Source organism: Rhagoletis pomonella, unplaced genomic scaffold, assembly GCF_013731165.1.
Source record: "Rhagoletis pomonella isolate Grant_MI unplaced genomic scaffold, Rhpom_1.0 Rhpom_scaffold_00003, whole genome shotgun sequence".
NCBI classification, from domain to species: Eukaryota; Metazoa; Arthropoda; class Insecta; order Diptera; family Tephritidae; genus Rhagoletis; species Rhagoletis pomonella.
The window spans coordinates 101232690-101258161 of NW_023458557.1; the positions used below are offsets into that span (position 1 = coordinate 101232690).

The 25472-nt window shown below is 36.4% G+C and overlaps 1 protein-coding gene across 4 annotated transcripts; it reads left to right on the forward strand.

Annotated features, from left to right (window-relative positions):
- Window positions 1-1108: 1108 nt before the first annotated feature.
- On the forward strand, window positions 1109-17389 carry LOC118735990 (putative oxidoreductase GLYR1 homolog). 4 transcript variants are annotated; one of them, XM_036466085.1, is made up of 11 exons: window positions 1109-1507; window positions 2087-2123; window positions 5044-5126; window positions 5362-6181; window positions 7213-7323; window positions 7706-7849; window positions 7952-8078; window positions 14645-14734; window positions 14814-14903; window positions 15079-15260; window positions 16752-17389. In XM_036466085.1, the coding sequence occupies exons 1-11, from the start codon at window positions 1428-1430 to the stop codon at window positions 17019-17021; spliced, it is 2034 nt and encodes a 677-aa protein (XP_036321978.1). In that variant the 5' UTR covers window positions 1109-1427; the 3' UTR covers window positions 17022-17389. The 4 variants fall into 4 exon arrangements, with proteins under 4 accessions (XP_036321978.1, XP_036321979.1, XP_036321980.1 ...); XM_036466086.1 differs by having other exon boundaries at window positions 14648-14734; XM_036466087.1 differs by lacking the exon at window positions 16752-17389 and having other exon boundaries at window positions 15079-15994.
- Window positions 17390-25472: the final 8083 nt, after the last annotated feature.

Here is a 25472-nt window from a genome sequence, read left to right on the forward strand (position 1 = left end):
GTAATTAAAATTCGTTAAATTTTCTGTTACAATTATTTTTTTTAGGAAAAAGGCTACGAATCCGCTGTTGATAAACATTGTTTACCAGACCAACAAAAGAAAACTGAAAAGGACGCTCATAGTTGATAAAATTAACGAGTGTCAACCAGCACCTAAAAGCACAGTTGTGAAACAAAACTAAATAAATGGTTGTATTTTGGATTATGTTTTCCTGTAACAAATTTTTTACATACATACATATATACATATGTAATTTAGTGGAAAAAACTATAATAAAAAATCGTCATTAGGGGGGAAAAATCGTAAAAACGTCATTGAGCTAAAAAACGTCAAAGTGACGGGGAAATCGTCAATTCGGAAACACTGATCCGAGTGATAAACTTCTAGAGCTTTTACAATCCCCACGCTGATTCGTTGTTGCAGCTTCTCTGTATTTAACATTCTCTGCTTCAAGTAGTCAAGGATAATCGTAACAGCAGAGAATGTTAATAATTATTATTAATAATTTAATTAATTAGAGAATGTTTATAAAAACGCAAGTTTAGCTGTAAAATAACACAATATAAATATTGCAAACTTACTTATTTTACTCAACTTACCAAGTTGAGCAAGAAGAAATGGTGAAACGAAGCGGTATCTAATTGTTAAATTTATTCATACACATTTATCTGTTTTGTAAGTAATTCAATCACACTTTTTAGGCACAATAAAAAGTATTCGCAAATTTATACATTACAGTTAGAAAATGAAAATTTTGTGTGGGTGACCCGCGAACAACGTATTTTTCCCAAAGTCAGAGAACATTTAAGATTTGTTGAATGTTCTCTGGTATTTTTCCCAAAGTGCTGCCAACTTTGCCACTCAATTGGGGGCGTGTTGTCCATCGGAAACAGGATGTTTCAGAAGAAAATTGTTCAGCGGTTCATTTTTACGTGATTGTAGATTCAAATCTATTATGTGTCAAAACTATCTGCCCGAGAACATTTGCGCCATCTGTAGGGACTTTATCCCATCTAACTACCAGTTTTGTTTTGCTTTCGCGTAGACGTCGCCATTGTCGTGCAATGTCAGCTATTCAGCATATGGCTGAATTGTTGTTTTCGACGCCATTTTTGTTTTTTGACGGCGAAAAAGAAACAAGCAACGAAATTCAACGGGCAACCATAGTGAAACGCATCATCGAGATTGCGTTAATTTTTCCTTGTTTTTACTCACAAATTAACCTTGCAATTTTAACTAAAAATATAGCCTGGTGAATTCCAATTAGTCTACTGGGCTTGTGTGTGCTTTAGCACATCAATTGTGCATAAAATAAATATCTCGTCGTGGAGCATTACGTGTGTATTGCAATTTTCGGTGGAGTAAAAAAATAACTACGAAACGGCGGCAAAATAAGTTTCCAATTTAGAATCGATAACATCGTTGAAATGTCGAAAGCCAAGAAATTATCATTGCCAAGCAATGATTCAACAGAATTTTACAATTACAAGCCTAAGGATTTAATTTGGTAAGTATAAGATTATAGTTTGGAAAAGGAAACAAAAACTAGTGAAAATCCCATGCAATGCTTAATATTTTTGGGTAATTGAAAGGGAGTAGTATAAAATGGCGCACATAACCTAAAAACGTAATTGAATACTCTAAAATAATTGAGAATGAAAGGCCGTGGATAGCAGCGCATGTGAGAAAAACCATCAGCCTACTTTTTCACAAGTCTGTAAGCATTTTGTCGAAATTAATAACTTTACAGTAGGCTACTGTACTATAAACTATTTTATCTGGACACTTTAGTGGCTATTCCTACAGCTTCATTGGCATCAAATGCACAACGCTTCTTACCTTTGATCGCGCATCGCCGCTCGCCATTGGTGCTACTTGCGCGCACAGCATAACTTATATTCCCCCCTTGCCTCCATGCCACCACTTACCAGCAAAAGCATGTACAAAAGTGGTAAAGTGCAATAAATTTTCCCGCGCATTTTTTCTCAAAAATAAAACCGCTGAGGTTTTTCATAATATTTATTATTATATTATATATAAGTAATCTATTAAAAATAATACTTATCGATTTTTTTTTTTATTTCAGGGCAAAAATGAAAGGGTTTACACCTTGGCCTGCAATGGTAAGTCAAACCTATTTATTGATTATTGGTTTTCAATAAGAAAAATAGCTCAAGAACAAAAGAAAATGTTTTTTGCAGAATCTTTTGTTTTATTTGACTGTAGGTACTTTGAGCTTCCGAGGTATCGGCTTTAAATATGCAGTTTTTGCTTTAAATATTCAGTTTGCCTTGTAATGATACGGTTCGGTTATGTGTACTATGATTTCGGGTTGTCGTGTCCAAACGTGTGACCCGAATCAAAAAATTCTTACATACACGTTTAGTCAAAGGGTTTAACTTTAATTTAAAACACTAATTTATTTATAACGTCTGTTTGAAATATGATTTTTTTTTTGGTAAATTTCGAGGGGAGTTCTGCCCGAAGATACTGCGGATGGCGTAGCCGGAGTGCACAAGAAATGTATACCTTTGACAAAAGAAGAGGGGCTTCCCTCATATCGGCAACACAATGAAAATTCTACTTAGTAAGGGTTATAATCGCTAAGTGTGGCAGGAAACCAGAAAGAAGTAGTGCTCAAAAATGCTGTGGTTAGCGTTGCCGGAGTTGGACTAAGGAGTATTTTCTAAACTCGACCTAAGGCCGCCAATGCGGAAAGGTGTTCTGCAAAAAATTCTGTGGATAGCATAACCCGAGATTAAATTGTTATCTCAAAATGCTAATTTTACCCCATTTTCAAATGGAGCTGTACGGTGGTCTGTAGAAGGTTCAACAAGGGGAAATATGACTTCTCTTCAAGTTTGCACTATGCTCTTTCTAATAGATGGGGTGCCACACCCCCTCCGTTCCACACCACAAAATCATTGTACAAGTAACCGATCATTTCCCGAACTTATATTTATATTTTTATGTATGTATATTAGGGTGGTCCAAAAACAGTAATAAAGTCGGAATTAATGCTCTCACCCCCTAGACTTGTTCTATATCGAAAAAAGTATACCCCTATTTTTTATTTTGAAATCAAAAAATATTTAGAGGTCGCTCAAAGCGCTCAAAGTTTTCCATGTATTTTTATTTGGGGAAAAAACATCTTTTCGTAGAAATGGTATAGAATTGAAAATCGATATTTTTCGATCCCCGATACCCGATTTGTTTATTCAACCATTTTTTGATACTAACGATTTTTTATTGGTCCCCCCATTGAAGTTTTCGAGGTTTTTGTGGGTTTTTGGCGGACCTATAAATTATAGTTGCGATGAAAAAATGTTTAAATAAACAATTGATTATTATTATTGGGAATCTGCCGCAGAGAAACAGTTCTCCGATAGAAAAATATTGATTTTTAAGAATTCTATACCATTTCTACGAAAAGATCATAAAATTCCGACTTTACTTTTTCCTGTGTATTTTTGTACCACCCTAATGTACATACTCAGTAGAACTTGGCAGCATCGTACGATTGCTCGGTGAGTACTCCCTTGGAAGTATACGAATACTCCCCATTGCTCCCTATGCTTCTGTGTATAAGCATGTCATTTTGTATTCTCCCTTTAACATTGTATATCCTAGGAGAGGGAGTAATCTATTTTACCTCCTAAACGAGCAATCGGGGAGCACACACACACAGAAATATCAACGCACAAACTTACTAAGGGAGCAATACGGCAGTACTGCCCATGTAACCTCCCAAAAAGACAACAATGGACTGCACATAGAAAACATCGCACATTTCTGCCGAACGAGCAATAAGGGAATGCTCCCATAGGAGGCATCCCGCAAACCTCCCGTACGTGTAATAAAAGAGCAATGAAAATCTCCATACGAGCATTTTACATTAGCTAAACAGATTTTGCTATTTATTTAATTTTTTAATTTAGCTTTTTAATCGGGTGCATGTGTACAATTTTATGAGATCCTAAAATTTAGAAGCACGAGATCAGATGAAACATAAATGAAGAATTATCATTTATGCTTAATATTAGAATTATATTGCAGAGAAATCTTATGAAAGTAAAACATAATACATAATACACAGGGACGGTAATCAATGTGAGTAAAATAATTTAAATAAGCACTTAATCATTATTTTATGATATTTATTTTTTTCGCTTAAAAATAATTATTATGGAGTTTTATTTTTTCGCTCTAGGAAAATAATTATTTGTCGATTTTTATTTTTTGGATCAGAGATAATAATTATTGAGTTTTATTTTTCCACTTAAAAAATATGATTATTATAAAATTGAAAAGGTCATGCAGACGCGGCCTACTGAAATTTTTACCTGAAAATTTTGGGGCTTATTCCTTTTATTAGGATGTCGCTACCTCTTAAAAGAATACAGCGGAAATCACGCTGGTATAGCTTTTGAGTTTTTTGAATAATCATTATTCTTAAGTGAAAAAATAAAACTCAGTAACAATTTTTATCTCTGAGCGAAAAAATAAAAATCAAAATAATCATTATTTTTGATCAAAAAAATTAAAAAATGCGAGTAGTAATAATTTCCTTTGAAAAAATAAAACTCAAAAATTAATTATTACCTTTGGTTAAACTCGAAAAATAAAAATTGTAAATTGCGCACACACACAACGTCAGATGTGACTCTTTAAAAAAAGTTTAGTATGCATTTTTAGCCCATTCAATTTTAGTACAATAAAGTGCACGTCTGAGGAAGCTAGGACTTGCCATTGATTTTTGGTAAAAACCAACGTTTACAAAATTTAAATTGATCATCACCTCATCGTTTAAAAAATTGCAATATTTGAAAGAAAATTTGCAGAATTTTCTTCTATTTTGCACAAGATTTGAAACTCTGATTTTTGGGGTTTTTGTGGTAGGATCAACCTAATTTTTATAAAAAAATAGGGAAAAATAAAATATTTAAAAAAAGTTGTCTGTATTGCAAAAACTCGCTGTACCTAAACTTTATTGACACTGTACGTGTATACTGTTTTACTATACACAAATCCAATTCTTTATAGATTGTTGAACCGTCAATTGATCTATTGAATCAGCCACGAAAAGCTAATACGAAAAGCGTATTTTTCTTCGGAACTCGAAACTTGTAAGTATCATTGTTTTTATTTACCCATTTCGAGCTGTTTTCAGGGAGGCAAATATGTCACTTTCGACTGTTAACAGTCTGGTTTCAATACAAAAATTAAAAATTAATTGTTGAATGTGAGTTAATTCCTCACTGCAAAATAAACTCGTAGTATTTTATGCACTTATAAGGATTGCCGTGTCTTAACATAACTAATTAAATTTGTTTGTATAATTTTTTGTTAACCTTCTGAAAGCGCCTGGATAGAAACCAATAATATAAAACCATTCGAAGGTCCGTGGAAAGCTGAATTAGCAAAGGTCAATAAACCAAATTCGTTCCGACACGCGATGTCTGACATCAATGCTTACATAGAGGATCCCACAGAAGTCGATGCAGAGGTCAGCAAAAACACGATCAGTAATCATACCACGGAAGCAGACTTTGATAAGATACGCGATGGTCTCACCGATGATGATACAACTAATGACATACGTGGCGTGGATGATGCCGACAACGGTGTAGAGACTATAACCGGTGATGTTGCCGTCGATTTAGATGAAGTTCCACCCCCATATAAGACACCTGTAAAGCGCACGCCAAAAGCTAAATCAAGTGCTGTGGTTGCGGTGAAAGCAAAATCATCTGCTAGTGGAACAGCCACTAAGTCATCTACAAAACGCCGACGTTCCTCACAGACGGCAAATACTAGCGCCAAGCGTAAACGCAATTCTTCTGTTGGCGCTTTAGAGGATCTAAACGATTACATAAATCGGAAGTCCACAACAACACCACCGTCACGTCGCAAAATAAATACCGATGTTTTGGCCCATATTGGCAGCACATCACGGCGCAATGTCAACTCGATTGCTTTACTGGATCGGCCGGTGGTGTCACGCCCCGAAGCGCAAGCAATTGATATGAACGCACGTTCTCAAACATTAGCCGAACGAGACATAACACCATCCCAGTTGACATTCGGCTTCCTTGGTTTGGGTATTATGGGTTCAACTATAGTTAAGGATCTGCTGTGCACCGGTCATAAAGTGGTCGTATGGAATCGCACAATGTCAAAAGTAAGTAAAAAACATTTAAATAAGAATACGTTTTCAATTATAAACATTAAGCTTACAAAACTTTGATTTTTTGTTTATAAAACGCTTGAAAGTAAGCGTAATATAATCGAAAAGGAACATTGGTTATAAGCGTAGAAATATAAACTTGTAATAAATGTTCAAAAGAAAGCTTTTTATAAGCGTAAAAGTGTAAACTTATAATAAAGGTTATAAAAAAGTTTTTTATAAGCGTATGAATATAAACTTACAAAACATTTTCAAAAGAAAGCTTTTTATAAACATTTTTATAACCCTTTATTTAAAGATATTTCATTAAAAACTCATACATAGATTGCTTAACATCTAGAAACTAAACGAAATGCGAATTTTCGGCGGACTCATCTACAGTCGCGAAAATATAAATAGGGAATAGACATTTTAGCATACAAATTCACAATAACACATACAAATTAAGCACAAAAAAGATAATTATTACATCTTGTTGCGTGCTTTCAATTACTTGCGGTTATTGGCAAATTGGAAAAGCGACATCGATGCAGCTATATATTCCGCTTCATCGCAGCCATTCTCATTGATGAACTTTTCTGAAAAAAATTTAATACATTTTTAATTGAATGTTAAACTAAGAAAGGATAAGGCGAACTCATGATTTGAAGACTCGAATGCTCCACCGATTAGCGCAGCGGGTCCTGGATTGGACTTTTTTTACCACATCGGTTTTATTTATTTTTTTCTTTTAATAATATATTTTAAAAAACGTAAACACGTGACTTACGATTGAAAAAATTTTATATTTACTACTTCATGTCGTTGGCATTTACATTTCATTTATAAGTTTAAGTTATTTATAAACATTCGCTCTCAAAACTTATTAAAGGTTTATTTGAAAAAACTTTTAATAAGCTTAATATTAAAAATGCTTATTTAACGCTTATTATAGCAAACTTAATGTAAGTTATTTTTAAAAACGTTTACTGTAATGCTTGTTGGGAAGATTTTTTGTCATTTTTCTATTGTTATTTTTTTTTCAGTGTACTCCGTTCGCCGACGCGGGCGCCGATGTTAAAGGTACACCCATGGATGTAGTTGAAGTTTCAGACGTGATATTCTGTTGCGTCTCGGATCCAAAGGCATCAAAAGATGTAAGATTTTGGATTAAGTGGACGACTTATAACTTAAATTTACATATCTTTGCCTTAACCAAGAAATGTCCTAATACGTATTTATGTTTGTTTACAGAATGATCTAAAAAGCTTATAGATACTTAAGTTATTTAATTACGAAATTCATTAAAACTAAATTTTTAATGAAAACATTACAATTTTCAAGCTTTGGTAGTTTTTAAATTATATTCAGGTTTTAGTAATATTTCACTGACTTTTGTTCAAAGCTGAATGTGGAAAGAAAATCAGTTAGGGCTTTTCCAAATTAAGGTAAAATTTTTAGGTTTTTAGGATAAATAATTTTTCTAAGTATAATTATTTTCTGATTTGTATTATAATATTTAAATCTGTTTTATTACAGCTTGTATTTGGTAATTGTGGTGTATTGGGTGTGAAGGATATGAATGGAAAGGCATATGTCGAGATGTCCACAATAGATCCTGAAACTTCACAGGACATAGCTGAAGGCATACAATCTGCAGGCGGACGCTATTTAGAAGTACAGGTATGACAAATATGCAATTTATTTATTCGCATATGATTATTAAGCTTATATGGTTTATAAATTTAAAGAAAAAATTTATAATCATTTCTTGTTTGTTGATAGATTCACGGTACACGACAGGAAGCCGAAGACGGCATGCTTATCATTCTTGCCGGTGGTGACCGTTCAGTTTTTGAAGATTGCCATTCGTGTTTCAAAACAATTGCTAAAAATACATTCTTCTTGGGCGGTAAGTTTCATATACTCGCTATCGTATTTATCATTTAATCAAATCTTTTGATTACGGAAATGCCGTTTCTATCAGGGCTGCAAACCACTCCAAAAAATGGTGCACTTCAGTACAATGGTTCGAACCACTTAGAAAAGGCTTGTACCAGTTCAAGAGCCGCTTGTTTTGTTGTAACAGCATACAAATTCCCCAAAGAGATTTTGGGGAGTGTTGCTGGAGTGACAGTCCTTGGCCAGATATAAATCTGGGTCGTTCCGGTTACGTAGACCCGACTGTCGTGGGAACGTCAAGAACAGGTTCATGAGTATTGCTTAACTGCGCTTCGGTTCGGTTCAAATGGTTAAATTTTTTTTTTAATGCTGAAGGATACTAATATTACAAAAATATTGCAAATCTATGTACTGTTACTCACAAAATTGTGCGTGCGGCTATTTTTTGTTAATATTCGCAATGTTTTACATGCTAAAATCTTTTTGTGATTTTTATAATAAAACGTGGCTTATATTTAAGCAAACCCCATTTAAATCCAAGAATGAAACAGTGTACGAAAATTAAGAAAATCTGCAAAGTCTCACCACAATCGCGAACTTTTTAATAGGAATTTCTAAAACGAATTCAGGTATACAGTTTTATAGCCCGTAAAATTTTAATATAATAATGAGCGAATTTCAATTTTTTTTATCAATCAAGACACTCAGAAGTTTGAATTGGCACTTAATGTTGAAACCCTCATTTTTGGTAGGTTGGCCTGAACTTCAAATGTATAAGAATACTTATGGTAAAATATTAGGTGTTAGATATTGGACTATTTTTCTTTTGTTGGTTTAATGTTCATTATTTTATTTTTTTTTAAGCATAGCTCGTTATATAACAGCATCCATGTACAGTGACGAGCAAAACTGTAACATGTTATAACACTTTTTATTTCAGCCACCGCTATCTATCCAAGTTCTAACGAATTTCATACTTATGTTGTATATTCTTATTGGTACACCTATACTCCCTCTCTCTTAACGATTTGAAGTCAATCCAACAACAATAATACAACCAGCAGACAAAACTGTAAATTAAGGCAAATGTTACAGTTTTGCACTCACTCTCAGTTTTGCATTTTACAGTTATCTTTTTCTTAGTTGGAATTCAGATGACTTTTCTGTATTGTAATTTATTGACGAAGTGATCACTAGTAAATAATACAAGAATCAAAAACCATAAATGTAAATAATAGATTTACTGCGGAAAGGCGGGACCGCAGGAAAAGTGGCAAAAAATTGTGGAGTTTGCTACTTGAAAATGTTAAGACTGAGAAAAAATATAGCCTAAAGCATTCTCAAGGATAAAGGAAGGCTGTCAAAAAATATTACGGTCCGATAACTTGTGAACTTGTGCAGCAAGTCGCGATGCAGCCACTGTTTCAGAAGCGCTTAAGGTATTAAACTTTAATGCAAATCAGTAGACAGCGAGGCGAAGAGTTGCCAAATTGAGCACAAAGGATCATAAAAGAAGAAAAAGGCAAATTTGATCAAAATACATGTGTGAGTGTGGCGGCATTTTGCTGCATCGCACGAAAACCGGACCGTTGCCTATTGGGATATGTTAGATCTTTCAGAATGTAATAAAAGAACACATTTTTAAGGTTCAATTGAATGTTATTTGGTCTGACAAGACTAAATTAATCGCTTTCAATCAGATGGCCGGGAATGGTATTGGATCAAAGACCCAAATTAAGCCCATGCGTATTATGTAAGGTAAAATGTGAATATCAGTGCTCGATCAGTAATAGCTTGCATAGGTTGCATTTCAAAAATGTCCTTGGTCTGTTAGTCCGCATTACGCGTAAGGAACAGTATCTGTTCATATTTCAACAAAATTTGCAAGATGTAGTCGAAAAAATGAGAGTTTCTGCTACAAAATCACACAAAACACACTGCACATGTTCGCAAAGGCTGCATACAAAAGCAAAAATTTGCTAATTTGAAATGACCTCCACAATCCGCGGACATAAATCTCATCGAGAATTTGCGAAAACAACTAAAAGTAAAGCTTACTAAGTATCCAAGTTCGTCCAATGGAGTACATGAGCTATGAAAGCAAACTAAGGATATATGGGAGGATATACGTCCAGAATTTTTACAGAGATGCAAATAAGGTATGCCAAATCTCATCCAGGGACTAAAAAAAGCAAAAGGATACTGAACACTGTGTTAACAGCTCTTTTTTTCGTAAAAATTGTCAAAAAGTTATTAAAAATATATAAGTGCAAAACTGTTACATATGCCTTAATTTACATTTTAAGTTTAAATCCCGAATAATAAGCATTCAACATGCTTATATACCCGACCACGGAGTACATACCATCTGTCACCTTCTAGAAAATAAGATCAAAGCAAATCTACAAAATAACAAACACTGTGTTGTCATCTCCGAGGACTTAGAAAAAGCATTCGATAGGGTCATACCCTCGCAAATAATTCAAGAGCTTCATGCGTGGGGTGCCCCAAAAATGTTGCTAAATTTTGTGCTCTCCTTTCTCTCACATAGAAGGATTACAGTTAAAGTTGAAGGTTTTCTGTCGCATACTCACACGATTGACAATGGAATACCTCAAGGTTCCCCTTTATCGGTCCTGTTATTTAATATTTACACAAACACACTCTCCAAATTGTTAGTAAACCAATCCGGTATAGATTATACGGGTATTTTCGCGGATAATATCTTTGCCCTGGCCTCTGGAACAGCAGAGGAAGTAAGCAGAAGCTTAAATATCCTCGACGCAAAAATACACCAATGGGCAACAAATACAGGCACAGTTATACCTGGACAAAATAGAAGCTCTTCACATCTGCAAGAAGCGAAATTGCGATTTTACTAGAACCACGATTCGGAGTGTAGATATAAACTTTAAAACAACGATGAGAATACTAGGAGTGACATTCACCAGAAACTTACGATGGAATGAACACACGAAAAAAATTACAAGTAATTTGGACAAGGTTAATAATTTGCTCAAAGTCATTTGCACAAGGAAAAAAGGTCGGCATATTGAAACTGCACTCTCAATATGTCGTTCGCTCACAGAAGGAGTTTTGCGGCACTGCATAACGCTCTATGGATGGACCTCAAAAATGAATATTAAAAAAATAGATGTAGCCTTAAATAAATGTTACAGAACGGCATCCGGACTTCTAACACCAACACCGAAGGATGCTCTCGTCGTTGAAGCTCAATACAAAGATTTTGAGTCTTTGCTGCTAAACAGTTCGGTAAATTTAGCAGCTAAATCTATAACAACACCTTCACACGCACTACACGACACTTTCTGGTATCATATAAATGCTTACAAGAGAATCATCAAAAGTAAGACGTACGCTTCAAGCATTCAACACATTCTGATACATCTGACCAATATTAACTCTCCAATACCAAACAAACCAACAAACAACATTCCAACAAACACTAACATAACGATAGATACTACGATTAGTTCACATGATAAAAACAATACGTGTCCTGATTTCTTCAAAAAAAATTTTTTAGAGTATAAAAGCAAAATACCAGTTGAGACCACCTACTTTACGGATGGGTCTTTCCTAAATGGTACAGCAGCTTATGCGGTCATAGAACAACAAGCCAACGGATACTCCTATATGAAAGTGCGGCAATCTCTTCTAACACCTCACGCCGGCATTTTCAATGCAGAATTGGCAGCTATACAATTTGCGGTTCGTCATGCATCGAGCAAAAAGAAACATGCACTTATTTGCTCGGATAGCCTTAGCGTGGTGAAATCACTACAACACGACGGTGAATCACGAAGATTCCTTCTTGACGGAGTCACACTCAATTCGCGCATAACGATCCTATGGATCCCAGCACACGTCGGTATAGTTGGCAATGAATTAGCGGACGAAGCAGCCAAGGAAGCTATAAAAATGCCTCTTTTAATGGAAGTTCCATGTTTAAGCGCAATCATAAAAAATTTCCACAAAGTAGAAGCTGCAAACATAAAAAATACTCTGTGGCAGACATCAAGCACTTTTTTAAAAACACACAACGCACAACTTAAAAGACCACACTATAACGAAAACTTCACTAGGGACGACTGTATTAAAATAGCACGAATGAGAGTCGGTGTAACTAACTTCAGTACCAGGCACCATTTTAGCGGCGGCAGATCACCAGAATGCACCCAATGTGGGACGACCCTAACTGTTGAACACATTCTCAAGGATTGCGCCATCTCAGGAAGTCACGCTAACCTCGAACAAACACTCGACTGCAGTAATGAAAACACCATAAAGTTCATCAACGAAGCCTTAAAAAAACACAACCTCCTATACGAAGTATAACTTTAAGAAGAGCACAACAACTCGGGAGCAACATGGCCTCGTAGCCCAGCCCCCGTGCATATATTTTATAAATTTATTTATAAAATATAAAGATAAATAAATAAATAAATAAAATAAATAAATAAAGTATAAATGTCGTCAAAACATGTAAAGATAGCGATGACTGAAGTAAAAAGTGTTACACCATGTTACAGTTTTGCCCGTCACTCACTGTAAGTCCAAATTTCACTTTGTACTAAAATTAGAAAAAAAATATACAAACTTCAATAAGATTTAATTATACTAAATAATAATGCAGTTTTAGCTCATTCAACTTTAATGTAATATGAAAAGTGCCAGTTTGAATAACATATCTTAAAATTCGCACCGATTTTTAATTTTATTTTTTTTTTTTTGCTGGCAGTGATATGCAGTTTCTTCCTTATAAAAATATTTTAAGCATTTTTTATACGGACGAAATTATAATTCACAGAGATGCCATGAAACTCAAAAATGTTAGCGGTTTTACAATAGTGCTGCATTTTTAGTCAAAGTTGTGAATTTATTACAAAACTTGAAAAACCATTTTTATACCTTTCATGAGCATGAAATGGTATTATAACTTTGGTCCGATGTTTGTAAGTACCAGAACAAAAAGAGATAGACCCATGAAAATGTATACTTATATGATCAGAACGTCGAGCTGAGTTGATTTAGCCATGTCCGTCTGTCCGTCTGTCCGTCTGTCCGTCTGTCCGTCTGTCTGTCTGTTTGTATGCAATCTAGTCTCTCAGTTTTCGAGATATCCGGATGAAATTTGGTAGGTGGGTGTATTTTTATAATGTATTAATCATTTGTCGGAACCGGAAGAATCGGACCACTATAACATATAGCTCCCATACAACTGATTGTTCAGATATGAGATTTTTCATTATAACTTCTCCATTTATGTAGTTAAGAACAAGAAATTTCGCAGCACTTTCACCCATTATCAACAGAATACTTATAGTGAAAATTACAAAGATCGGGTCACTATAACCTATAGCTCCCATACAACGGATTGTTCAGATATAAAATTTTGCGTTATAACTCCTCCATTTATATAGCTAGGAACATGAAATTCCGCACTGTTTTCAATAATTATCTACAGAAAACTTACAGTGAAAATTAAAAAGATCGGGTAACTATAACCTATAGCTCCCATACAACTGATTGTTCAGATATGAGATTTTTCGTTATAATTCATCCATTTATGTAGCTAGGACCATGAAATTTCGCGCTGTTTTCACTCATTATCAACAGAAGACTTACCTCGAAAATAATAAAGATCGGGTCACTATAACCTGCAGCCCCCATACAACTGATTGTTCAGATATGAGGTCTTTTATCATAACTCCTCCATTTATGCAGCTAGGAACATGAAGTTTCGCACCATTTTCACTCATTATTAACAGAATACTTACAGTGAAAATAACAAGGATCGGATGACTACAACATATATCTTCCAAACATCAGATTGTTCAGATATGGGATTTTACTGTAAAACTTCTTTATTTGAACAGCTAAAACCGATAAATTTCGTAAGATATTTTATAAATAATAATACAAAGTCTACTGAGAAAATCGTCAAAATCTATGCTGTATAAGCTTTATCTCCTATAGCACTGATTGTTCAGATACCAGTTTTTGCGATATATCTCCTTTATGTAGGAAACTAAACCCAATAAATTGTGTTACCGGTTTACATACCGATCACATAGCGGTGAAAATCACTTAGATTGGTGTCATATAAAGTATATCTTCCATACCTCTGATTGTTTAGATGCGATTTTTATATAAGTATGTAACTCCTCTATCGATGTATGCAGATGTATTCAAAAGCAGTAATCTGTCAAAGTAAAATTTGCAGATGTTCATGAAAGGTATGAAGCTTTCGGCATAGCCGAAGACAGCGCTGCTCTTACTTGTTTGAGTGGTTTTCGGTTCGGTTATTGCAATTTCAAAATAAAAATGGTTCGGTTCGAAGCCCGAAAAAAGCGACGGTTCGGTTCAAAAACCGGCTCGGTACAAAACCGGTTTGCAGCTCTGGTTTCTATATTCTAAAAGCCTACTTTTACATTCTATAGGATGTCTTTCAATAACGTCAATGCAATTAATGGTACATATTCACTTGTTTTTATTTTAATGTGCAACTTTATCTTTATCTATGTTTCCTAAAATGCCTTCACCCAATTTTAGCAGAAGTTGGGAATGCTTGCAAGGTAAATTTAATACTGCAAACGATAGTGGGAGTTAGTTTGGTTGGACTTGCAGAAGCCTTAGCATTGGGTGAGTTTTAATTTGATGAACATCTACGTATGTATGTATTCCAGCAAACTTAACTTATTTGGTATTTTGTTTCTTGTAGCCGATCGGTTCTCCATTTCCCTGAAGGACATTATTGACATATTTGAATTGACATCGATGAAATCCCAGTTATTGTTAGCCAAAGGCAAAGGTGAGTCTTAAGTCATAAGGATTGCACGGTGTAACCGGTTTTCATATGGGAAAGCTTTGCCAGCCGCTTGCAATCCTTATTAGCAAAGGTTTTGCAAGACTTGGCGGATGCCCGCAATATCTTTTACTGCTTTGAAGGTTAATTAAGCATTTTTCGCTTTTCTTCCCATTTACAGAAATGGCAAAGGGTGATTTCAACCCACAACAGCCATTGAGTCATATGCAAAAGGATCTGCGCCTTGTACTCAGCATGGCGGAGAATTTGGACCAATCAATGCCTGTAACCGCAATAACAAATGAGGTCTTCAAGCACACAAAAAGGCTTGGCTACAGTGAACACGATTCGAGTGCCGTATTTGTAAGATCCAGATTTTAACATTTAGTTAATACAGCAACTTTTTAAAGCTTTTATCATCTAATATATCCGATGAGGTTTTGCATCTACAAACAACATAAGTAAACAAAACACTAGACAGATGACTTACGTAATGCTTAACGCGAAAAATGAGCCACTTTTTTTTTCAAACCTTAGTAAATGATAAATTCACTATGCGCAACTAAGTTGCAAATCAGCAAGCCAGTACGCTTGAAAATTTTAGACGTTTTCCGCTTCTCTAATTTAAAATATTCGGGCTAATACACTGTATTTATGCATTCCGCGCAAACCCAAATAAATATCTAGGACCAACAACCGCGACCAGGACTAAGCAATATTTTCAAAATATCAGACAGAATAACGTATATAATTTATGCAGCACATATGCAGGACAAAGTAGTTATGCTTAAACTTGTATAAAAAGCGGCAAAAAATATTGATATCACCCCCAAAACCGGCATACGATAGGACCAGTCGACCAATATGAAAGTAGCAACATGAATACTGACTGATAAAAGTGAAAGCGTCGAATGTGCATTGAAAACTTTGAAAAAATTACACAACTGAGTAAAAAATATATAGAAGTATATACGTATATATATATATATATATTAAACGATAAGGCTTAACAATCTTAAGGAAGAAAAAATTAACACGACATATAAATGTGTAATTGAGTGCACATTAATGTGGAAAATGTAGTAAAGAAGTGTAAATGTGCGCAAACATAAATGAAAAATTGTCGCATGTCGCATTGCAATTCATTTATATATTTGTTTTTATATATATAAATAAATAAAAAGGAAAAACCAAAAAAAAAGCAGTACGAAAAATTGCGTTATCAACAGGGTTGGGAAATAATTTTGGTGGAAATATTTCAGGTTATTCATTAAAATGGATTGGTAAAAAACGCAATAGTTTTAAATCGAAGGACTACACCACCTAAAGGTTTGGTTGCATAGGTTATCGTTTTCCTTTTAAAATAAACTAAATAAAAACATTACTTGCATGATTTTATAGTTATGAATGTTAGAAAAAATTTCCATAATTATTTCGTTTCCGAGTGTTTCTCTTATTAAAATTGTGTGTACTTAAGACTAAAGAAACTCATTGAATATCTACTAATATTTCCCAACCCTGTTCACTTTACCTCTGCTTATGTACATACATATTTTTATGCTTATCGGTACCAAAATTACATATTCAAAACTAATACACACGACGATCACACTAGCCTTAACATTTTGAGTTGTTACAAAACCAGGCTCTTGATTTTCAATTTTTTATTTATGTTCTATTTTACTTATCATGCATCCTTTTTCTTTTCGTTTTTCTAATATGTATGTGCTTTTGCATATATTTAAAACTATATAAAAACTTTACTAAATCCTGCAAATCGTCAACTAATCAAATCAATTGCTGCAATCAAACCAAAAATTGGATACGTGTTCTCTTCAATGCGAAATACTTAAGCATTTTCCGAAATGTACAGCTGCAATCAATAGGGATAAGTCAAAATTACAACAACCGCTAAATTCAGTAACACAACGCCATGCCAATAACTGTAACAACTATGGGCTATGTATTAAAAAAGAAATTACTTTTGGTGAGGAAAACAGCTGTGGAGCGCAAAAAACTGTCAACGCTTGTAAGGATAGTTTGACCGCACATCTTGATCTTAATGACAGTACAAATGCTGCTACTAAAGTATTGGAAAAGAAATTAAAAAAGACGCTATTTTGAATCGAGTTCATACACATTACTATCATAATACACTATAAATCATTATATACATACATATGTATGTATAAAGTTTTGAAATACTTAATTTTGTGCATTAATCTTTGTTGCTCATATTTTTATATTTTCCAAGTATTTTAAGATACCCAATTATCATATAAAATTCAGTGGAATAATGACTCAAATAGGTATATCTTTTATCACTTATCATCAGTCTTGAGAATATGTGTAATCGTTCATGTGGCAATATGAAAAGACTTGATTTTTTTCGTTAATTTAATGTGAATTAACGTTTTCAATTGTTTCAAAACTTTTATAGAAATATCAAAAGTTTGTATGAAAATAAATGTATTTGTTGTAAATGTCACGAATATATTCTTGTCGTTATCATTAAAGCCCATACGAGATGCTTTTTAGGTTTGACAATTTTAATTCAAACATGAAATGCATTGCGGGGGTACTTCGAAGCCCGAATTTTCATTAAATCAACATTTTTCTGAGAATGCCATTTTGAATATTCTGCAAAGATAATATGCTTAATATCCAAATGTGCGTGTGTGAACGATAATGGCCTTTAAATTTAAAGAGCTCTATAAAGTATCATTTTCATGCAAGTTTTCGATTAATAAGGCAGTTAAACCCCCCTATTATTAAATCGTCACATGCACGATAATCGCTTGCATTCAGTTATCACATATTACGAACCGATGTTTGTCGTAGCAAATCCGATAGTGTTAGCGTAACTGATTTGTATTGGTTAACGATACGAGCTTGCAAGCGTTTATCGTCTATCGTATGGAAATTCATAATAGGGGCGAAAAAAGTTTTAACCGACTTCACAAAAGGGAGGAGGTTATCAATTCGTCGGTATATATATATTTTTATATATCCCTGAAGATAATTTAGGTGGGCCTTCTTAAGTGAAGCCATTCTAAGAGGCCTACCCAAGAAGAACTGAAAAAAAGTGCTTGCTTGCATGCCTTCTACAAGAGCTTATCCACTTACAATTTACGCGAATGCATAAATTTATATTATTTAGCATTACAAATGAATTTTAATAAACATTTTAAGTTACAATAACACAAATTTGATATAAACCTTAACCAAATACTTCAAAGATGTATGAATTTTATAAATTAAAGAAGCAACTTTAAAAGAACTCCTCCAAAAGGCCTTCTGAAGCACGTCCTTTAAAGGCCCTTCTGGAAGGCCTTCTATGGATAGCGGAAGAGGAAGGCCTTCAATTCGTGCCACTCCATACAAAAAAAGAAAGGAGAAAGGAATGTTGAGTGGAAGGCCTCTTGATTCTCAGGAAGGCCTTTCGGAAGGGCTTTTAACTCCTGAAATTATCCGCTGGGATATGTTTGTTAGTTCATATATCGCACACCTAGATCTAAAGAGCGATCAACACAAACAAAAAAAATTTGGGCGATTTTTTTGCATAAATCAATTCATAGCATTTACATGCAATTAATAAAATTTTTTTTTCTTCATGATTACATTCATGTTAATGCCGAAAAATATATAAAACAAAATAGGAACAATTCAAACACTTTCAAAAAAACATGCTGTGCATACATAGTTAATTACCGGAGCTATAATGTTAAATCACGTCTATCAGACTTTTTTTTTAATAAAAAATAAAACATTTTGTAACACATTTCGTGTGTTTCTTATATTTTAATAACTCTAAACGTGGTGGAATTATTTATTTATTGCGCCATGAACTCTAAAAATATGTACAAATTTTGACAGTTGGAGATGTTTTCCAGATTAACGGAACATCCCTGTCTAAATTTGAGTGCATTCCAAAACGTCGCAAAACAGAGCTGAGTATCGTTTGTTTCTAAATCACACTAGGAGAACAAGTCTAATTTGTGCAACTAAGTAGAAAACTACAATCTAACCGTGGTTGCACACATTTGGCACGCCAATCTAGTGAGGTTTAGAAATAAAAGAGACTGATGCTTTGTATTTTGACGATTTGGAAAGCACGCTTTCATACATTTTCTCTTCATCTCTGAACTATTTGTCCAGTTTCGCAGCAGAACTATAGTTTATTGACCTACATATATGTATTTTGGGAAGTATCGCAACCAATCCAGCTCAACAACTACTCATAATTTTTTGTTAAGCACCATATAACAGATATAGCTCTGATCCAGTACTCCATGAACTTACAGGTTTTTACACGAACTTGCAAGAAGTTACAGGAAAAATGATCCCGTACTTCAAAATACTGTAAATTAGAGCGATTTTTGAAGAGTTTTGTAAAGAATGAACTTGCAAGATTTTACCCAAACTTTTTCTTCTGGTAAAAGCTCTGATCCAATACTTTTCGTCATGAACGAAAGACACAAGATCACACAAGAAGGAAAGAAAGAAACAGATTATTTTCTAGCTGTTGAAATCTCGACTCCCATCATTGTTGTAAGAAGTAAAAAACTTGCACTACGCTATAGCGGATCCGCAAGATACTCCATTTCTTTAAATAAAATTAATTGCTGCTATATGTATGTACTTTAGACTGCATCACAACAAAAGAAATGCGGCTTTTCCGCCGTGATTACAAAGTTTATTATATTTTAAGACGTCCACCAAAATATTTCGGAAAAATAATCAGGGCTATCACAGAATCCATCGTAGCTTCGATTTTCGTGAAACCTACGAAAGTGCTATCACAGAATCCGAATGGCTACGAACGTAATCAGTGATAGCAATTTTTTCGTATTCGTAGCAGGCATTCGAATTCGTAGATTTTCTACGATGGATTCCGTGATAGCCCTGAATAAGATTTAAGTGAGCTGGGCCGATTTGAAAATACCTCCAAAAATGGAGTTTTTTATGAATAAAAATATTTCTTAAAGAACTTTTTGAAAAAAGTCCCCTCAGATGACCGAACAGATTAAGCCTCAAAAATCTGCATAGAAATCTTTTCAACGGAATCGTAATAATGAGATTTTTGATGCTGTTTTTTTTTTTACTTTTTTCAACGATTGATTACAAAAATCTTGATAACTGCGCCAAAACTATTCTGATTTAGACTGATGGGATCTCGTAAATCTTAATATTTTTGCAAAATATTTTGGTGGACGTCTTAAATTCCAATGGAAAAAACAGTACCGATTTTTTTTTTTTGTATGGGGAGTGATGCAGTCTAATGTACATACAGTATCGGTCATATCTATAGCACGCCATTTCAAAGTGATATTGTGTGCCACTTATGTTTATTTATTAATTTATAAGAATTTTCAATTAAAATATAGTTCATTCTCAGACAGACCCGATACAAACCCAAGCTTAATAATTTGTAGAAAGCTACAAAAAAGTCCAACAAATTTTTACATAAATTTCAAACTTTTTTCTCGGAAGTGTTAGAATTTTTTTGAGTACACAGTTTTTTAGCCCCTTCAATTTTAGTCTGATGATGTGCGAATTTGAACTGGCTACGAATTACCGTTTATTTTGTAGAATTTTTTTTTGTCGCATTGGCTTCCATATAATGAATAAACCCAATTTATTTGTATATGGAAGAAATCCGCAACACCTTTGGTGAAAAAAATTCTAAAAAATTAACGGTAACTTTTAGCCACTTGAAACTTGCACATTGTCGGACTAGAATTGAAGGGGCTAAAAAACTGTGTACTCAAAAAAATTCTTACACTTCCGAGAAAAAAGTTTGAAATTTAAGTGAAAATTTGTTGCACCTTTTTGTAGTTTTCTACAAATTGTTACACTTGGGTTTATATGGGGTTTGTCTGAGAATGAACTGTATTTTAATTGAAAATTCTTAAAAATAAATAAATAAACATAAGTGGCACACAATATCACTTTGAAATGGCGTGCTATAGATATGACCGATACTGTACATATCGTCGTTTAAAGTACAAAACCGCATATCGTCATTCTGCAAAACCGCGTAACTGACATTGGCTGCCAAAAATTGGATTTGCTCACACAAGCTCTTGTCTCAATCCGTATCCATTCGTCCTGAAATATACTAGCCAGAAATGCGATTGCTTTATAAAATTAGAGCCATTTTGAAATATCAGTGCTTTTACTCTCTAGAAAATAATTTCTACAACTTCTCATACGTGGTTTTGCATTTTGCTGATACGCGGTTTTGCATTTTGTTGATACGCGGTTTTGCACTTTAAACGACGATATGTGTATGTGTATGCCATGTTGAAAGAGAAAATAAATAAAAGTCAGTTTCATAAAATACAATACATATTCAGAATGATTCATATGATGATGCATATGCATCCTAGCCAGCAAGGAAACGAACATTTTACGAATATTATGTTTTACGAGGGATTCTCGAGCGTCGAAAAGTTAGAGGAAGGCTCGTAAACGATAAAACAAAAAAAAGTAAAAGAAAGAGGCTTGTAGCAAGCAAGAAAAATTTTTCATTCGGTTGGAAATTTTTCTTGAACCACAATATTTTATAATACACATATATATTATTCGCATACGAATGACAATTTCAAGCGAAAAAGTACTCGAAAACAAATCGTAGACGGCTATCATAAACGACTTTTTAGCCGGTTTTTCTTCGAGAAAATGTCCAGTTACGGCCTCGTTTACGATGATTTTGCTGGCTGGGATATGGTACAATAACCCAATGGGAAAATAGGTAAGCACCTTACGAGGTAAGCCATGTTTTCTTTCAGTTTTTAGTACCAAAATTGTCATCATGGCCAATGTCATCTACTAGTAAAGCGCAAAATGAACACCTCCGACGACACATTACGTTGTCAGTTGCAAAGTAACGTGCAGCCGAAGTTATTTCCAACCGCCGAACTACTTCGAGCGACTGCTCTGCATTACACGTAACTTACTTTGTAACGCGGCTCAGAGGTATGTCTGATACCAAATGTACATTCTTAATTCCTACTTAGTAAGTAGTACTAGTAGTAAGTAAGTAGTACTTACATAAGGCGGCCACGTCTTTGTTAAAGTAATGGAGATTCGCCAGGGAAGTGGTAAGGGCCGCCAGGTGAAGGGCAATACCTTGCCAGCAACTTACACTTCACCCAGCTGTCCTTACCACGTCACTGACGAATCTCCCTTACTTTTAACAAATACGTGGCCGCCTGCCACAAACACCGAAATAACTCGTGGCCTAAACCGCAACCGCCCCTGTGAGAGAACTGTCCTAGTAGCGCTGGAGTTGTCAAAGGCGTTTGACACCGTCTGCCATTCCACGCCGCTAGAAGACACAGGCCTCCTCTCTCCCACAGGGACTCAAGTGGTGTTCGGCGAATTATTTGAGTGGTCGAAAGCCGTCATTAATCTTCAGAGATCAAACCTCGAACTCTAGAAAAATAAAACAAGGGGTTACAAAAGATGGCGTTGTCTACCCCATACGGTTTAACTTCTACATCTCGAAGCCTCCCCAGCCAACTGAAGGAGTTTTCCTGATCTCATACGCTGACGATTTCTCGATATTGGCGTCTGGGAATGGAATTGATGACCTCTGCTCAAAAGTAAACGGCTATCTCTCCAAACTTTCTCGCTTCTTCACTGCAAGGAGCCTAACACTCTCCCCAACGAAATCAACAGCGACCCTCTCCATCACATGCACGAAGGATATCAGGCTAGAATTATGCATACACACCAATACCGACAGTAAACAACCCGAAAAATTTAGGGGTCACCTTTGATAGCCTGCTCTCCTTCTCCACGCACACAACGGCAGTTGTCAACAATGTACAGATCCGCAACAAGGTCCTCAAGTCGCTCGCCGGCAGCACCTTAGGCAAAGATAAAGGAACGTTGCTGGCAACATACTAAGCAATTGCCCGGACGGTTCTAAACTAAGTTTGGTCGCCGGGGACTAGTTGGACGCACTGGACGAAGCTACAGATTTGTCACAACGCCTCACTCCGGACAGCGTCAGGGTGCCTTCTGATCTCCCCTGAGCACCACCTATACAGTGAGGCCCCGTAAGGATGCACAACAAAATGCTCTATAAGCAGTTTCTGATGGGGTGCCACAGAAGTAAACACCCCAACAGACCATTGCTAGTGGAAGAACCTCCTCTCAAAAACGTCAGGGGGCACCTATTCGTATACAAGGACGTGGTCCAGACTTACATAGTTACATAGACCAACCACCGGACCCACGACAGCCGGTTCTACGTACCGGAATTTACACCTGCTGCGTATGCCAGAGACGTCTGCATACAAACTCCACCTCGGTCAGGTGCAATGCCTGTGACGGGTGGAGTCACCTCCGTAACTGCTCGGGCCTACGTACGCACCGGAAGTGGACCACGTCGTTTGTGGCTCCATGCTGTGCGAACCGGACCGCCTCCACGGCAAACCACCACCCGCCCGGGCAGCACACAATCAACACATCCACACCCCAACACAACAAAACACAACAATAGACACACAAACCAACACAATAGCACCCACACACCGCCGCCGGCAACTCCTAGCCCCTCCGACAATCTGATCTGTTTGTCAGTCCAGAATATACCGTAACGTGACATCAGTCAAGTGCAACTCCTGCCTCGGCTGGTGCCACGCGAGATTGGACGAGTGCCTATGTGGGCCCCTGCTGTGCCGCCCAATCGCATCCCTTTCCCGCGACGCCGCCAACCACCACCACAAGGCAGCACCCCCTTTTGCAGCACGTACAGCAGGGAGCCGGCAGGCAACACAACTCTTTAACACTACACATCACAATCGGTCTTCCAAGGCACACAAAGGTACTACAATTTAACTGTAACGGACTCCAGAGCAAGATCGAGGAGATAACTGTCTTTATGGGAAGGCATGGAATATGAATAGCTGCGATCCAAGAGACGGAAGTTGCACGGCAATTCAACCCCGACGTCCACCTTGGTGAACGTAACTTCCGCAGGGTTGTCACTGCTGCTGCAGCTCGCTTCATCCCAGCAGGATGTATTAAGGACCCACGTCCAAACTTTCCTGCTGAAGCGACTGTTCTAGCCGATGAGCGCGACAACCTTCGTCAGGCCGATCCCGTAAATCCCCGTATCAGGGATCTCAATTCGGAGATTCAGCAACTTGTGAACGTACATAAGCGGAAGAAATGGAGCCTTTGAAGACCTGCAACTTCGTCTCTGGTGTGAGCAAGCTTTGGTCAACCGTGAGGTCGTTGCGCGAGCTATTTTAGCCGGCAGTTCATTATGCATCCTCCGGTGGATAAAGCCAAACGTCGAGTGACAAGATGGCTGCACAAAATGCCGAAACCCAGTGCATCTCTTGTTTTCACCACCGGTGAGGTAAGGGTAGCCATCGGGAAGACGAAAGCCTCCAAAGCCATTGGACCCGACGGAATATGCATCTTGATACTGAAAAATTTGGGTCCTGCGGGAGTAGCATACCTAACGGAGGTCCTCAATTTGTCTATGGCCAATCTCTTCATCCCAGACATCTGGAAGGTGGGGAGCGTGGTCCCACTGCTCAAAAAGGGGAAACCTGCCAACATAGGAGATTCTTATCGGCCGACAACACTCCTTTCCCCGGTAGCGAAGACACTCGAGGCCTTGCTGCTCCCGTATTTCACAAACCACTTGACCCCAGCGAAGCATGGTTTCCGTAAAGTGCATAGTACAACAACAGCACTTAACGCCATAAACACTCAGATAACTCGTGGCCTTAACCGAAACCGCCCCTGTGAGAGAACTATTCTAGTAGCATTGGACCTGTCCAAGACGTTCGACACTGTCAGCAATTCAACGCTACTAGAAGATATAGAGGCCTCCTCACTCCCACAGGGACTCAAACGGTGGTCGGCGAATTGCCTGAATGGTCGACACTCGTCAGTAATTTTCAGAGACAAAACTAGCAAGCTATGTAAAATTAAACGGGGTACCACAGGGTGGTGTCCTGTCCCCACTACTGTTTAATTATTACATTTCCACGCTTCCTCAACCACCAGAGGGTGTTAATATTGTCTCCTATGCTGACGATTGTTCGATAATGGCGTGGCATGGCAAAAATAAAGAAACGTTGTTGGCAACATATAAGGCAATTGGCCGGCCGGTTCTAAACTATGTAGCGCCCGTGTGGTCGCCGGGGACTAGCAGGACACAGTGGATGAAGCTACAGGCCTGCCAAAACATGGCATTACGAACAGCGACAGGATGCCTCCTGATGACGCCCCAACACCACCTACATGACAAGGCCCAGATGCTCCCAGTCAAGGAGCATAACATAATGCTCTGCAAGCAGTTCCTTGCTGGAAGCCAGGGTGAAAAGTCATCGTGTAAATTGGCTCTAAGCGTTCAGCACAAAAATTATGCAAATACTGACGCGATAAATATTGAACATTCGTGCGCCATCCATCAATCCATCAATATGGATCGCGATCCAAATATCATGATAACAGGTCCATTCAATATCAAATAATTGTTACTAGTACTTGCATGTTTTTACTAAAAATTCATTCGATAACCCAAAATATTTGCAAGAGAGA

Bases quoted from the DNA above. Each gene is read 5' to 3' on its own strand.
- LOC118735990 (XM_036466085.1), top strand. From the start codon at position 1,428: ATGTCGAAAGCCAAGAAATTATCATTGCCAAGCAATGATTCAACAGAA. The intron at 1,508-2,086 runs GTAAGTATAAGA...TTTTTATTTCAG, and splicing joins AAGCCTAAGGATTTAATTTG to GGCAAAAATGAAAGGGTTTA. The intron at 14,904-15,078 runs GTGAGTCTTAAG...TCCCATTTACAG, and splicing joins ATTGTTAGCCAAAGGCAAAG to AAATGGCAAAGGGTGATTTC.